This window comes from Stegostoma tigrinum, chromosome 32 (assembly GCF_030684315.1).
Source record: "Stegostoma tigrinum isolate sSteTig4 chromosome 32, sSteTig4.hap1, whole genome shotgun sequence".
In the NCBI taxonomy this organism is placed as follows: Eukaryota; Metazoa; Chordata; class Chondrichthyes; order Orectolobiformes; family Stegostomatidae; genus Stegostoma; species Stegostoma tigrinum.
Window position 1 is genome coordinate 8,553,444 of NC_081385.1, and position 17,373 is coordinate 8,570,816.

The 17,373-nt window shown below is 40.1% G+C and overlaps 1 protein-coding gene across 11 annotated transcripts in view; it reads left to right on the plus strand.

Moving 5' to 3' along the window:
• LOC125466890 (centrosomal protein of 164 kDa-like) overlaps positions 1-17,373 on the plus strand; it is a 283,480-nt gene that overhangs the window by 11,442 nt on the left and 254,665 nt on the right. For all 11 annotated transcript variants that reach the window (XM_059639128.1, XM_059639131.1, XM_059639132.1 and 8 more), the window contains exon 3: positions 9,623-9,732. In XM_059639128.1, the coding sequence (XP_059495111.1) occupies positions 9,651-9,732 (82 nt within the window). In that variant the 5' untranslated portion in view covers positions 9,623-9,650. The remainder of the gene's footprint in view (positions 1-9,622; positions 9,733-17,373) is intronic.

A 17,373-nucleotide genomic window follows, 5' to 3' on the forward strand; every position in this document is an offset into this window, starting at 1 on the left:
AGTTTCATACAATCTGCGAGCTTTGAATCTGTATCTTCTCATCTCCTCCCTTGTGCAGGATTTGGTCAATAGGTCATTCTCCCTGAGCTTCTTCTAGAGAGCTTTCACGTTGCTTCTGGGTTAAGTCTACAATTCAAGTTGTGGCAAAGTTGTCAGTCATTCCCATTAGCAGACTAGGAAATCCATAGAAGGATGCCTGTGATAAACTCTGGAATAAATTCCAGATAGCTAAGTCTGAGTTGGCTGAACCCTGCAAGCTTGTCATAATGACCTCGTCAACTAATTTGAGTAGCGGTAAGCCTAACTGGAGCGTGAGATGTGGGCAGTTCTGCAGCGATGGTTCCAAAATGGTCTCGCCTGTGCACCAAAGGATATTTTTAATGTGAATGAAACTGGACTGATTTACCATCAACTAGATTGCTCTTTGTACGTTTCATTTTTAAACAATAGTGGCAGAAAGCAAGCAATGACAATTTGCTACTCTGAGATTAAGATGTCAAGAAAACTTCATGTTGCTTTATAAATATTAAGACACTACCTGCACAATATAGAACTAATCACCTGGATGACTTACAGCAGTTTGAGGCACGGATCGGGAAAGTGCATAAAAAGGTGAAAAAGTAGATTTTCATCATAGTAATTGGGGCAGCAGGGTGGCTCCATGGTTAGCACTACTGCCTCACAGCACCAGGGACCCAGATTCCATTCCAGCCTTGGGTGACTCTGTGGAGTTTGCATGTGTGTCTGTGTGGGTTTCCACCAGGCACTCCAGTTTCCTCACACAGTCTAAAGATGTGCAGGTTAGGTCGATTGGCCATGTATTGTTGTCCATAGTGTCCAGGCATGTGTAGGTTAGGTAGATTAGCCCCCACATTAGGGTTACAGGGTTAGGATAGAGGGGTGAGTCTGGGGGGGTTTCTCGTCCGCAGGTTGGCTTGGACCTTTTTAGCCTAATGGCATGTTTCAGCACTGTAGGGATTCTATGTATGTTTTTTTAAAATTCTATAATCCTGATGAGTCTGAATACCTGCCTGCTTCCCCAGCTGTTTCTCTAGCTGAAACGGCAAAGACTGTAAAAATATTCTGGTATTTCCCAACACAGCACAGAAATCATGTTTGACTACAGACCCATCCAAAGAAAGCATGCTAACCGGGAGAAGATTACCAAGGCTTTTCTAGAGCTAATTCCCAACACTTTTCAATGCCTTCTTACTGAGCAAGGTCAGACTATTGTAAATTGTGAACAGTTGAAAACTAAAAATGTTTCCCCATATATTTAATGCATCATTGTTTTATTATTGTTTGGAAGCAGATTAAATCACAGGGGTCTTCTGGTTTTCTCAAGCCTCAGCTTAACTCAAATTTATGGGATCCCTCACCCTGGCTGAATCTTTACAGTAACAATATGTGCTGAAATCATCAAATAATCTTAATTATTTACCTGGATGCATGAATCTGTGGAGGATAATTATTTTCAGGATGAACCTATTCTTTGAAAGCCCAGTGACCATCTGAATCTATCCTCCTGCTTCTCCCACCATGTTGAAATAGTTTTTGCATCTTCCTCATCTCTTTAAAATACTGGAAACTCTGTGCTTAGTAACCGTGACTTTAGTGTTGTAGACCATATGGTACCTTGTATCAATTTTCTTCAGTGGATGTGAGGCCACTCATCATGTGGCTATACTAGAATTGTTGCAGAAACATGCATTAATTTTAGTAGAAAATGTTTAGCATAGACTAATAATTCAGGTGAATATGTATTTAAAGTTGTCTAACACAATTAGTAACCAAGGAAGAATAGCCCTGATAATCAAATAAACATCATACATCCTGCTTTTTATTTTGATGCACCTAACACAATGCAAAAGATTCTATTAACAAAAAGATGAATGTTCACACGCTGTATGAGTATTGAGGTTGTATGTCCGCTGACTGTATTTGCAATCTGCTTTGTTTACTATTCAGAATAATCTACATCTGGATTGTATATTAAACCTTATTTGGGCCTGGTCTAGCTTAAAACAAGAATCTTTCCCAATCAGAACAGACAGATCATGTGAAGCCTGATAAGAACCTTCAGAAAATTAGCTTTGCAAACTTCAGCCCAGTTTTTGTTCATCAATTTAAATGTTAATTCAGCACAAGCTCAGGAGTCTCATTCATACACTATCGACAAATCCAAGGTTTGGCGGGGGTGGACAGGTAAATCGAATAAAGGCGGGCAAAGATCAACAGAAAATGTAATTGTGCAGCCAATAGAAGTGAGCACTTCTGGTGCAGATAAAATGTGTGCAGTGCAGTGAAATTTTATGCATTGGAAGCAGAAATAGGTGTCGTATACATGTACTTTTTTTTTCTTACTGCTGAGTTACTTAAGGAGAAACTGAAAATGATTAAGGCTATTTGTGCATTCAAATCTAACATCCCTCATTGATGTCCTGTCATTGGTGCAGAATTAAATAAGGTAAATGGAGTGGTGAATTGTTTAAGTGAAAACGTTGGCTGTGCGTGGTTACACATCTTTAATAATTTGTCCTGTTTTTGTCACGGGCACTCGAGGGTTAATTTTTAATCCGAGGTGGTGATGTGGTAAGGACCATGAAGGTGCTTAATATCAAAAGACTAATGTGAGGGGAAAACTGGAAAAGTTTGGACCATCTTTTCAACAGATGGGTAAGGACAGACCATGGGGACTTGTTTCAGGTATGAAAGCGCCTGGATAAAGTGAAGCAAAAGACAGATTTACAACTGGCAGAATATTCTTCACAGTAAGAAAAACAAGGTGAGCAGTACAATTTTAGCCATGGTAGAAGACAAACCAAATGTTTTCCTTATTCATGTCTGTTTTGAACTGATGTTCAATCTTGCCCCTCTCTTGGATGTAAAAAGTCCCAACTCTGACTTTGAAGAAGTGTACCTCAACTAACATTGCTAAAATTGGTTGTTTTCATGTGTTTGAATTGTCTGCTAAATTTCTTGCATTGCAAAAGTAATTTCATTTCATTGGTTATAAGGTGGATTGGGTGGTATTTAAATCATGAAAACTGCTATAAAAGTGCAAGTCTTTCTTTACACAAGGAGCCTTCCATTTGCACCTAAACGAGTATGTGCAATACTTTTAATGCTATTCTCACAATCTCATCAATCAGAAGTGTTAACCTCACTATGATCAAGTTGAGCCCTTACTGCTTGCTTTCTCTACCCTGTCCTGGTGCATTCCTTGCAATTACAGACAGCTGTCTGCACTTAAATAGACAACACATTCTTTACAGTTTAAGAATGTGGCTGCTCTGATAGTGATCTTTGACCCCAGGAATCCATACCATTGTGTTCACAGTCAATATCAATATAAATAAATCTATCAGACGCTTTCAGGTCGCTGCCCAAGATACATTTTTCATATGGGTTTTCTGAATGTAACTGAGAGTGGGAGCAGGGGCACAGAAAATGTTGCTTTCCAGGGGGGGTGAGGTGGGGTGATCTGAGCATGCTGTTTGTGTTTATCACGCACATGCATAGTTGTGACATGAAACGCACTGTCATGGTGTTACTATTTCCGAACGGGAGTATTGGACAAAATACCAATCAATTTTATTGTAATATCTCCTCGGATCTGCTGCTTGCACTCCTTTAAATGCTGGAAAACCTGCACAGTTGGCTCTGAAGACCCAGCTGCAGTCCATCTGCAGAAAATTTCGTGGTTATCTTTTCTTCAGCATCACTACCTGCTGAGTACCGTGCGAGATCGAGTGTGGATAGATAGGATTAGCAGATGTTCCCATTCTTGAACGTGGTACTAAAAAGGTTCTAAAACATGAAAAGAATAAAAATTAACATTTTCTTCAAAACTAAAAGGACCTTTTACTCCCCATTTACTATGAAAAATTGTTATTGTAGAGAAATTAATCATAAGTGCCGCGGATGGTTTAAGTGAATTTCACTATCGACAAGGAACTCGACATGAAGTTCCTGCTAGCTATGATCCAGGATAATCAGGTTTGGTCTTCCAGGGATGCCTAACCTGAAGAAGTTGCCCTCCTCCCTCCGGACCAACCTCAGGGAATCTCTCTCCCATTGCAACTCTCTTGTAATCTACCTATCCCCTCCCTACCTCCCCACCTATACTCTCTCCACCTATCTTCTTTTCTCTCCATCTTCGGTCCGCCTCCCCCTCTCTCCCTATTTATTCCAGAACCCTCACCCCATCCCCCTCTCTGATGAAGGGTCTAGGCCCGAAACATCAGCTTTTGTGCTCCTGAGATGCAGCTTGGCCTGCTGTGTTCATCCAGCCTCACATTTTATCATCTTGGATTCTCCAGCATCTGCAGTTCCCATTATCTCTGGTTACCTTACAAAGTTGGTTAAGATAGTATGAAGGGCCTAGGCCCGAAACATCAGCTTTTGTGCTCCTGAGATGCAGCTTGGCCTGCTGTGTTCATCCAGCCTCACATTTTATCATCTTGGATTCTCCAGCATCTGCAGTTCCCATTATCTCTGGTTACCTTACAAAGTTGGTTAAGATAGTATGAAGGGCCTAGGCCCGAAACGTCAGCTTTTGTGCTCCTGAGATGCTGCTTGGCCTGCTGTGTTCATCCAGCTCCACACTTTATCTTGGATTCTCCAGCATCTGCAGCTCCCATTATCACTCAAATAGTATGAGTTTGCTTTCCTGCTCCTCACCTATATTATATTGATTTGGAAGTTTGCACAGATCTGTAAATAACTTAAGTGGGGTTATTGCTTATTTGTACCATTGCACCCACTATAAACCTTGCCAGCGTGCTGGTGCTGACCAGCCTGGGCAAGTAATTACATGTTAGCTATACTTGAAGTAGGGAAATGTAGATCAGATACACTGGTGTCTTTCTCTTGCCTGAACCAGTTAAAAGATTGATGAAGGATAGCTTTTCGTCCAGAAGCCAAGTTGTGATTTGTCACCCTCAAGTGGTCTGAAACACATGCTGCACCTTCAGGAAGTTTTGTTAGAAGATTTGCACATGTTTAGTGTTTTTCATAACGTCAACATGTCCCAAAGCACAGGACTTGTATTACTGAAATGTAATTACCACTTCAGTGTGAAAAAAGGTGGCAACTAATTTTCACGAAGCAATGCACTACAAACAGCAGTAGCATCATGACCAGATAGGCTTTTCAAAGCTATGTGAGCAACAATGTCACGGGGATCCTTTACATCCACTGAGAAGGGTGAGTTAACATCTTATCCAAAAGTCAACAGTTCTAACAATGTATTTTTTTCCCTTAGTATTGCCATAAAATCACAGCCTAGATTTTGTGCGGCGGTCTCTGTAGTGTGACTTGTTCAAAGATTATATTTAGAACCTTTCCTGACAAAGGGACACAATGTGTGTTCCCTGTGTAGATATTGTCTGCCTTGAATATTTCCAGTGTTTGATTTGTTCACATTTCTGGCATCTGCAGCATATGTGCATAGGTCACAGATTGTGGGCATTGATGACTACGCTGTGTTTATTTGCAAACTCTAATTGTTTTTGAGAAGGTGGTGGTAGTGAGTTGCCCTCTTGAGTGATTGCAGTACATGTGTTGTATAGCCACAGTGTTGTAAGGAAGAAAGCTCTTTGATTGTGACCCAGTGACATTGGAGAGACAGTATGTACATAGTTCCACACCCGGATGGTAGAGGTTGTGGGTATGGAAGATGCTGCTAAGGAAGCCTTGGTGAGATTCCGTTCTGCAAAGTGCTGTCCCAGCACCGGGGGTGAAGGGAGTGAGTGATGAGGTTCATGGTTCTGAGGTCATTTCAAGTGAGCTTCGTTGTCTCTGCTGTCGACCTGGAGCATTGTTTGGAGCTATTTGGGTCCCATGCAAGTAGAGAGTATTCCATCAAACCTCCGACTTGTGCCGTTTGTATGATGGACAGGATCTGGGGAGTTCTGTGGTGGCATTCACTATAAGAGCTCCTAGTCTATGCGTGTGTTTCTGTACTTATGTTCAGAGCTGTCTATCTTCTGTTTATGGGATGTGGTTGGATTGCTTGTACTTGGAAAACGTTTTCCATAACATTTTTAAATGGCTTTCAGGAAATGATCCCATATACTGCATTGAACAAAGAATTGCATATATCTGGATGTTTAAAAATGCCATATGTTATCAAAAATTGTCTTAAATGAAGCCAGTTTTATACTGTGCATGTCTCTAAAACTGACGTATAAAGTCCACCCAAACGGACACCTGAATTTTCAATTGTAGTTAGCCTAGAATGATTAATTTTATACTTCATTCATCATTTTAGATAAGTTTCCTAGTTTGTATCTTGTATGTGACCTAAAATAATTATCTTAGCTAAATTGTAAATTTGCTAATTAAAAGCTTAAATGGACGATTTATTATTATTTATTATTATTATTATTATTATTGCACTAAATCTGTATGTAGTGATAATGACCTTATAAGACAGTGTGTGTTTGTAGAAAATGTGTGGAAAAATAAATCCTCAGGCAGTTGGTGATTCTCTCTCACTTTGTTGTGAATTTTAAGCTTTTGGATGTTAACAATTTCAGTGCTGCCATTTGAACTCCATTGATGCAAGAATCAGTCATGCCTTTAGGGATGCAGAGGAAATCTTCTCTTGTGCACAACAGCACCCTCTGCTGCATCACTGAGATTTTTTCACTTAAAACATCACTTCTGAAATCCTTCTGAGTGAGAGAGCAGAATTTTCACCCAGATATGCAGGCAGGTAGGTGTATCATTTCTCGCTGCCCATTGACAACGAGATTCTCTGGCAGTATCCTCCCTGCAGACAGTTTTCCCGGAGTTTGAAGGATTATCATTCTGCTAACAGCAGTTTGCACATTTAAGCCAATGTGAAGACCCTTTAAAGCAAACTTCTGAATACTGCCTGGAATTTTGCCTGGGAGCTGTGCATTTGTCTGGAAGCAGCCTCCCTGTGACAGATAGGAGCTCTAGCATTCCCTGCAGGCTTTGGGGCCTTCTTGCCTTAGCCATAGGCTGCTCTGCTGTGGTTGCCAGGCAACTCTGGCTTTTTTAAAATTTCAATCTTTTTGCAAGTCCCTGAGAGTGAGAATCAAAGTGGAAATTCCCTATCCATGCCATGCCTAAACAGCTGGCTGCTCCTCTGCCTCCGATGGTTGGCCTCCTACAACTTCAAGAGCCTACCCATTAACTGGGCACAAAATTACCAATTTTTTGGACCATCACTCTTGGGTGATTGTTCATAACACTGTGTACAATGATCCTCATTTGACTCTGCAATGCAAATTCCTCCTCGAGAATCTGTTTTGCAAAGTACGCCTGTTTGAAACCTTTACCAATAACAGAGGGAGGTGATATTCACCCCTCAGTCAGGCTGAATTTTCATCCAAGTTGGCAAAGATGTTTCATTTTGCCCTGCCCAAAGTGCCAGATTTTGCTTTCTTAAAAACTGAATGTCGTGTTTTTTTTTTGCCATGATTTTTATTAGCACAAGCTTGGTGATAATGTGGTGGCTTAGAGAACAAGTGTTCTTATTCAAAGCACCTTTTCCTGTAATTTCTGTCGTTGGGTCACACATTCAGCTTGTTATCGGTTTCTGACGGGTGTTCAAAACGAAAAAAAAATCTTTTTAATCCTGGGGTTCCTAATGGATGTTTCATTGTGGACGATCTTGTGCAGTTTTTAGTACAAATGCAATCCTAAGAATGTGACCTGAAGCCAGATCATCTACTATAAATTCCACCAGCTTGGCTGGCAACTATTTTAATGTGCAATACGTAGAAATATTTTTGGATGTCTTTGTCTTTGACTTTGTGTCTATGATTGAATTCTTCATGCTGACTGACAAATATTCTGAAGAACTCTGAGACCTGTATTAAATCAGTGCACGGAGCAGTTAGATACATAATCCGTGTTGCCTAACTAAGCCTGGCTAAGCCTATTGCTCGTGAGGACCTGACTTTGACAGTCAGAACAGCGTGAATGTTTCTGTGTGGAACCAGCTGCTTATAAGCTTTGGCTGATCCTTTTGTTCTTCCCATCTGTTCCAGAAAAGGAATTTTTGTGTTTTATTTCATTAAAACATGGTATATCGACCATATCTTATAAGTGATCATGATTTATGGCTTTGTCATTGGTGAATTATGACCTTCCTTTAATTTTGAGGCAATGGATCTCATTTTGTCATATTGGTGTGCTATTTCTGTGCTTGAAAGATTCCACGTGGAATCTCTTAATGACCAAATTCCCTCACTGGACTCATTTTAAAAGTTATTTGATTAGGGCTCCTTTAGTCCCTTAATTGAATAAGGCATTGAACAGACATTCATACAGACAAGGCAGGTTGCAGATTTGCTGCTGATTTTTTTGTTAGATGAGTATATTTCTTTTCTTTTTAATTCTAGTCACTACTTTTCCCTGAACAAAATCACAAATATGGATGATCTAGTTATTTAACTCATTACTGTTTGTGATGCAAATTTGTTGACTGTATTTCCTTATGGCACAACAGCGATTGCACTGTAAAAGTACCGAATTGATTGTGAGGGGTTTTGTGACATTACAAAGTTGTGAAAGACACTGTATAAATTTCAGTTCTGAAGAAGTGTCATATTAGATTTGAAACATTAACTCAGTTTTCCTCTCCACAGATGCTGCCAGACCCACTTGAGTTTCTCCAGCACTATTTTTTTATTTCTGATTTTCAGCATCAGTATTTATTTTGCTTTGGTTGACTCTATAAATGCAACTCCTCCTGGATCGTAACTCTCATTTTTACGCTGTCAGGTCACGGTTTTGTTTGGACAGTTGACTGGGGCAGGTGGGACTTGAACGTGGATCTTCAGGCCTAGAGGAAGAGGCACAACCACTGCATCACAAGACCCACAAAGTGGCATCATGTTTACATTTCTTTCAAATTCCATACCACGGTGAAACTGTAACTCTACCTTGAACTGCTGGATACTAGCCCAGTGACATTACCGTTCGCCACTATGTCCCTCACCTATTGTTGTACAATCCTCCACATTAGTGTTTAGCTGCTTGATGGTCAGCCTAAGATGATCTTTAGTGAATCTGACCAGTAGGCTAGAGTTGATGCCTTCATTGACTGTTTCATTGGAGTTGCCACACTTTAGGCATACTTTAATGTTTGTGGGTCTGGTGCAGGTGCCAGCAAGGTAGTGGAGGTCTCCTTCATTTACTGGAGACTAGTTACTGGTGTGGACTGGGTCAGAAAGGCTGTTATTCTGAACTTTTTATTCTTTTGTCTTTCTAATTTATGCCAATGATTTGAAATGTTGGACTTTCTGTTTCTTTTTACTTCTAATTTTCTTTTCCCTAAGAATTTTGTTCTTGAGAACCTGCACCTAACTACCTTTGTACCTAAGGTGGCACTGTAATGTGGCGACTTTTCACGATATTACTTAAGTAAATGTGACAACACAGCTAATTCAAATTCAAATAAAATGATGGATATTTTGTTCATGCTGTTATTTGTGAGAGTATTTTATTGGCTAAAATGTTTGTTACTGTACTGTATCAGTCCCAAACATTTGAACAATTGGAATAATTTTTGATTTTTGTTTTTGCTTTAATTTACTCTTGTACTCCTATTCAAGTAACTTTATGCTACTTCATATTTCAGGTAAGCCTGGTGATACACTTAAACTGAGATGACAGCAACTGCACTGCGGATAGGGGACCAATTAATCCTAGAAGAGGATTATGATGAGAATTACATTCCAAACGAACAAGGTATTTGAACATGGGTTTACTTTGTATCTGTATTTGTTAGTTGATTTTGAGTGTTCCAAATAGCTACTTGGACAAAGGCTCATTGCAGACGCAATTTGCATGCAATGAGCCTTTGCAGCAATGAGGAGGCCTAAAGCTGATTTGAAACTGAAGCTTGAACTCCAATGACTATTTAGGTATGAGTGTGTGGTGCCTCCCCAGACAGCTTGGGCATTGAAGACTATAAATGGTGGTACTACTTGCTGCTTTGGGAGAGGCCTGAAGTTTAATTTCTTTGATTAATTTGCAGCAGGCAACAGTGTTCATTTGGTGGATTGGGAAAGGAGACATTTTGACGAGGTCAGGCATTTACTTTCTCTGTGAAGAAGAAAGCTGCCATTTCTTTTTAAACGAACGCTTGCCTTTTGCTGGTGGCTTCAGCAACAATGGTCAATCCTGAGCGCAATAGGAGTACAAACTGTTCCACCCATGAAACTTTTTCCAGTGCGCTTCCTTGAACAGGCAGTTGGATCCTAATGAACATGTATAGAGACTGCAACACTTAAAATTTGGTCCCAGTGAATTTAGCATTAGCCCAATGCCCATGCAGATATAGTAATGACCACTCCACTTAAGAGTCATAGAGCTGTACCGCATGGAAACAGATGTTTCGGTCCAACTCGTCCATGCTGAATAGATGTCCTGAATTAATCTAGTCCCATTTTCTGGCACTTGGTCCATATCTCCCTAAAGCCATCCTACTCATATACTCATCCAGATGCATTTTAACTTTTGCAATTGTATCAGCCTGCACCACTCCCCTGGCAGCTCATTTCCATACATGCACCACCCTCTGCATGAAAAAGTTGTCCCTCAGATCCTTTTTACATTTTTCCCCTCTTACCTTAAACCAGTGACCTGTGGTTTTTGACACTTGTATCCTGGGAAAATGACCTTGGTTATTCACCTTATCCATGTCCCTCACAATTTATAAACCTCTACAAGCTCACCCCTAAGCCCCTGATGCCCAGGGAGAATAACCCCAGCCTGGTCAGCCTTTCTGTAAAGCTCAAACCCACTAAAGTCCTTGTAAATCTTTTCTGAAACCTTTCAAGTTTCACATCTTGCCTAAAGCAGGGAGACCAGAATTGAATGCAGTATTCCAAAAGTGGCTTAACCAGTGTTCTGCACACATGAGAAATTGACACACTGCACAACAACGTCAAACCACAAGTTTAACTAGTTCATCTTTCATCCTCGGAGTCCGCATGATGAAACAGTAGTGGAGCGTTGATTTAATCATGGCAATCAAATACCTGGTAGTTTACAACAGATCCTGACTGAGGCAGGGAAGAAATCCAATGAGTGAGATTTTTGAGCACCATGGATCCAAAATCACTTGTTCCTTCCAAAATCGCTTGTTCCTTCCAAGCATGGTACATTTAGAGCATGCCATGCCTCAAATTACTCGTACACTAGATCTCAAAATGTATTTTTTGGAAATAAATCTATCAAATTGGCATTTTAATGACTTAATGATATTGCTTGCACAGTCACTTCCTGGAAGTCTGTTTCGTCAATTTACCACACACTCTGATTACCCTTTTCTGCTTCCTTTAAATATCTGAAATACTCCGTTTAACTGAGCTGACCAGAATGGTGCGCAATATTATTACCAATTTCACCAATGATTCTTAAGGTGGCAGGATTGTCTTACTATTTCAACTCACTGTTGACCTAATAATAGATGTCAGCTTCTGAATTGTTTTTTGCTTTTGATGGTGTTGATTGAAGGGTCACACTGGCCAATTCAGCTGCTTCATCTTTACCATCCACATTCATGAGAAAGGCCTATCAAATGCATCAAAGTATTTGTCTCTTGAACACCTGATAGAAAAACACCCAGGGTGAGGTTATTCAGGTTGGAGCAAAAGGCAGCTGGGCTTGTGGCTTAATAAATTCAGAATTTATTGTTTAAATCTCAGTGGAGCAGCGAGAGGCTCAATTAAATAAATGACATTCTGCCAGATGGGTGCCTTCTAGATCAAGTTTTACAACTTAACAGTCACTGAAGCAGCCACAGATAAGTTATGGCCTTAAAATAGCAATCTACTGCTCCTGCGCTTTCAGAGCAAGTCCCTGTATAAACCAATGAGGCTGGTAGATTGTAGTTTTTTTTTTATGTGGGTGACTTGTCAGCAACTGGTCTACTAGTTTTGCACATTGTAAAAATTGATTAGAAATGTGCCATGGTCAACTGAATGCAGTTCTACAAACAAGTAATTTATCACTTTTCTGCAACCACTGTATTTTTATTGAAAAAAGGAAGATTAAAACCATAGATGGATTCAAGTGGGGAACAGGGCAAGGAAAATAAAAATCTGACTCTCTGATTCATGAAACCAGTAAATTGGAATCTTGAGCTGATGGACAAAAGTCAACAGTTAACAGTTGTAAGCTTGCTAATGGACAAAAGTCAACAGTTAACAGTTGTAAGCTTGCTATGTGTAGTGTTCTCATCACTTAAGGTTGAAGTTTGAACGTTCCAGCTTTATTCAAGAATTGATGCACATTTCAGTGATTAATAAGAGAGGCCTGCATTGCAAAAGATCCTGGGACACAATTTTAAGGAGCAGTGACAAATTCTCCAGTATCAAGAAAGATTAGACAAATGGCTTGGGAGGGTGTGGGGGGCGAGGGTGGCGTTGGTGGCAGATGGAGTTCAGCATGGTTGAAGTTAAAATCACAAAATGACATAGAAGTAAGGTAGTGAATTGCATATAAAACAAATTTACAAATAAAACAGTTATAGGTTGGAGGTTACAGCACATGAATGAATTGTCTGGTTGTTTTTGTAGACATGTCCTTAAAAATGATGGTTCGATGTTTGTAGCCAGTGAAGACAACAAAATTAAATATTGCTATATGTATGTCTAATAAAGTAATGCTGAAGTTCTTTATATCCTGGTTGGTACCATACCTGGAAGATTATGTGGAAAATCTGCTCATTACAGAAAATATGCAGGATTAATAGACTGAGTCCCAAGGAGGTCTTTAAGATTTTCGACTGCAGAGAGCTGAGTTGTGAAGTGATTCACTTTTGGACTTTGCCCTTTGGAGAAAAATAAGTCTTTGATTAAAAAACTGCATAAGATGTTAAATAGTTTGGAGAATTTGGATTCAGGACAGCTATGCTATTGAGCCTCAGGTTTGAGGACTAGCAAAGACAACGCAGTGGTGGTTCTTTTTTTTAAGATTAAGACCGGAGTAATGCTTGAATAATAATAATAATGCGAGTTCATAGTAATAGTGAGGAATTTTACTTCCATCAGACAGGACTAGACTAGGTGAGTGAATGATTTTTCTCAAGTACAAAACATTTATCATGTTGCTGAAAGTTGGAGTTTTGAATGTCTATTCATCATTGGTACCTCAGTTAAATATTGTACTCTACAAATTATATAATAGATCTTTTGCATGTTATAATTCATATTTTGGGTTTGAAGTACTTGGTTGATTAACAGTTGTTCTACTAACCAGATTTAATCTGGGGTTGCAATGCATAGTAACTGACCAGTTCAGTAGCAGTCGTATCCTATATGTGGCCCATTTCCCATTAAAATCATAACTGCTTGAATCAAAATCTCCCAGATTTTGGTTTTGTCCAAATAAAATATGGTGAAATATAATGCAGTGACATCAAACATAACATGAGCATTGCAAAACCTGAGACAACATTTGACACTGTTCATTTTTATTGCATGTTTTTGCATTCGGTGTTGCTTATATTAAACAGCATCCTAGTGATTTGGGGGAAAAAAAATTTTGGCAATATTTAACTCATCACAAATTAGGTTTGCAGATTCTGCCAGATTGTTCTCTAGACTGGAATAATTAAACATCAATCTCCCAAACAGGGATGGGCTGTGGGGGAAATCAAAGGGGTGTGTGTTTTGTTTTCCTTTAAATGCACTTTTTACTGCTTATTAAGTAAAAAGAAAATGGAGGTGAGAAATATTGTTTGACTGGGCATGGCATATAGAAATGGAGATCACATGGTGGAAATCCAAAGATATGTTGGACCAGTGTTGGACCACGTAGACATTTCAGACGACAATTGACTTGAGGAACATTTCACAAAACAATAGGTAATTATGCTCAATGATTGAGAGAAAAATAAATACGATACAAAGCTCACCTCTTAATCTGTCAACTTTACAGGCGAACCAGAAGAAGACAGTTTGAAGCCACTTAGCTGAGCAGTGTAGCATAAATGCTGGTGGAAGACATTATGACCGACAATATGAGGAAGGTGTAAAGAAGTTGAGGAGAATGGAGAGAGAGTGCGACGTGGTCACAGGGATAGAGGTTACGATTTTTGACATAGATTAGAGCCAATGTCAGTCAGTGTTGTGACAATAGTAGACACTTGATTGGAAAGTTGCAGGTGATAACACAGTTCCTCTCCATATTTTGTTTTTCCTATTCATTTGTGGGATGTGGGCATTGCTGGCTGGCCAGCATTTCTTGCCCATCCCTAGTTGCCTTTGAGAAGGTGGTGGTGAGCTGCCTTCTTGCACTGCTTCAGTCTTTCTGCTGTGGCTTGTCCCACAATGCTATTAGGGAGGGCATTCCAGGATTTTGACCCTGCAACAGTGAAGGAACGGTGATATATTTCCCAGTCCGGATGGTGCGTGGTTTGGAGCGGAATTTGCAAGTGTTGGTGTTCCCATATATTTGCTGCCCTTGTCCTTCTAGATGGAAGTAGTCAAGCATTTGGAAGGTGCTGTCTAGGGATCATTGGTGAATTTCTGCAGTGCATCTTGTAGATAATACACTCTGCCGCTGCTGAGCATCGGTGATGGAGGGAGTGAATGCTTATGGATGTAGTGCCAATTAGGTGGGCTGCTTTATCCTGGATGGTGTCAAACTTCTTGAGAGTTGTTGGGATGCACTCATCCGGGCAAGTGAGGAGTATTCTATCACATTCCTGATTTATGCCTTGTAGATGGTGGACAGGCTTTGTGGAGTCAGGAGTTGAGTTACCTGCCTCAGTATTCCAGCTTCTGGCCTGCTTTTGTAGCCACTCTGTTAATGTGGTCAGTCCAGTGAGTTTCTGGTCAATGGTAACCCCCAGGATGTTTATATTGGGGGATTCAGTGATGGTAACACCATTGAATGTCAAGAGTTGGTGGTTAGATTGTCTCTTATTGATGATGGTCATAGTGCGAATGTCACTTGCCATTTGTCAGCCCAAGCCTGGATATTGTTCAGATCTTGTTGCTTGTGAATATGGGCTACTTCAGTATCTGAGGATTCTAAGCTTATGGATGCCCTAGCTGTTTGTGAGGATGATACAGTTGAGAGCTGATCTTTCTGCTAATATGGAATAATGGCAGCTAGTTTCGAAAAGAGTTGGATGATACCAGAGGAAAGGGCAATAGTATCAGCTATAACTCAGGCAGTTCTGCACTCAACTCTGAGTCAGAAGATTGTCTGTTCAAGTCCTACATGATAGATTTGAATGCAATAATCTAAGTGAATGCTCTAGTGCGTTAATAAGATAATGCTGCATTGGCTAAAATACCCTGTTTGCCTACTCTGCTAGTTATGTGAGATTCCATAGCATAGTTTTGAGGAGCAACTTGGAATTGTCTCTGGTCTCCAGACCAACACTTATCTCTCAGTTAACATTGCAAGCAGATCATTTGGTCATTGTCACATTGCTGTTTGTGGAAGCATCTTCAGATTTATTGTTGCCTTTCTAACAATAGAACAGTGACTACATTTCATAATTACTTATTTACTGTAAAGCAGTTTTGCAGTATCCTCAGTTGTTAAGGGTGCTGTAGAAGCACTGTTTTCTGTTAATGCACAAGGACAGGAAATTGTAGTCAACAGTGGTGTCACTGTGTCTGGAAGAAAGTTGACACCAACCCCATCCAGAAGTGCATGTGTGAAGTTGCTGATAAAATTGTTGTGCATCTTTTGAACAGTCGCCACTCACTTTTTCTCATCCTGCTTTCCACTTTGCTCACTGCCTCAATGACCACCTCACTGGATGTTTTGATCTGGAGCAGAAGCATTCATTCGATGGTCCTCCTATTGAATCCAGGTAAAATAGCATAGGTATTACTGATGGTAATTCTGTGGAGCTCCTGTGTGATACACAACATAGATTTCACTGCAGAATGGAAGCATGATGATGGCACCTGCTGAATATGCTGGGACTTCTAACACGTGGAGTCTTTTATTGTCAAACACCTGTTATCTTAGTTTGTAGAAGACTGAGCTGGTGCAGCTGACCCTGTGTTGAATCTCCTTGCCAATGGTGGCTTTTTGTGAGCGATACCTGCTGAAGTCTGGGAAGCGCTAAATCTTTGGCAGAGCAAATTAAATGAGTTTTGTTTTGGCAGCATTCAATGTTAAGGTGTTTGTTTGGAGAATTGAAATGATTCAGTGTTGTTTGGAAATTTGGTGCAGAGTGTGCTACAAACTGCAGTCATCTGCAAACTTTAGATCATATATAGCTAATACTTTAGTATTAGCTTAGAGGCAACTGAGGGTAGAGAATCTCTGTCCAGGTAATATTTAACACTGACACTAGAGGTCAATGATCTTTGACGTGAAAAACTATTGTTGGGCAACTTGTAAATAATATGGGAGCTATCACAGCCTCGCCTGACCCTGGATTTCAAAGAAAGCTGTTTCAGACTTCCCACTCGAGACAGCTAGTCATGTCATCATGAAACAATTGCAGAATGTGACCAACTTTCTTGGACAATTAATTCTTTGTTTCACAGATTACAGAACCTTTATAATTTACTGAGGCACTGACTGCACTGAAGAGTTTCTTAAGTCTTTGATATGTTTCTTGCATTTTTCTCGCAAGAGACATGGTATCAGAGGTTTCTGTGGTTGGATTTTGACCTTGTCTCTGGCTGATGAAATCCTCCCAGAGGAAATAGACAAGTCAGAAGGATATGTAAGTCTTTTTTTCCCCCCTGCTGTGGACAAGAGAAGAATACCTTGATAGTTGCCACAGCATGACTTCTTATCTCCTCTTGAAGATTGATACTGTTTTTGGTAGCTGCAGAAGATAAATGACTTGACAGTTAGGATTTTGAAAATACTGCACTTCAGTGAGTCTCGTTCATTTGGAATTTTATGTACCCTTTCTTTCTTCCTCATGTGTTTCTTGACATCAAGATCAGTTTTTCTCGTGTTCTTTCTGTGTCTTGAGTGTGGGATAACCTGACTCTACAGTGTGAAAAGGTGATAATGACGTGAGTCTCTTTATTCAATTAGCAGCTATTTGCACTTTTATTTTGGGCCTGAAGTGCGAACAAATTTTCAGTGTTTTAAGGAAAAGTGAATAGAGCAAAGGCTACTGGAAGAGAGAGAAAGGAGAGTCCATAGTAAAATAGAAGCTAGACAGACCTAAGCGATCCCACAACCAATGGGTCAGATCAGTCTGCTCTCGATCATTAATAGAGTGATGGAAGATGTCATCAATGTATATCTAAGCAGCACCTGCTCAGCAATTACTTGCTCATTGAACCAGTTTGGGTTCCAACAGGGTCGTTTAAATCCTTATCTGATTACAACCCTGGTTCGAACATGGACAAAGAGCTGAATTCCTGAGTGAGGTGAGAGTGACAG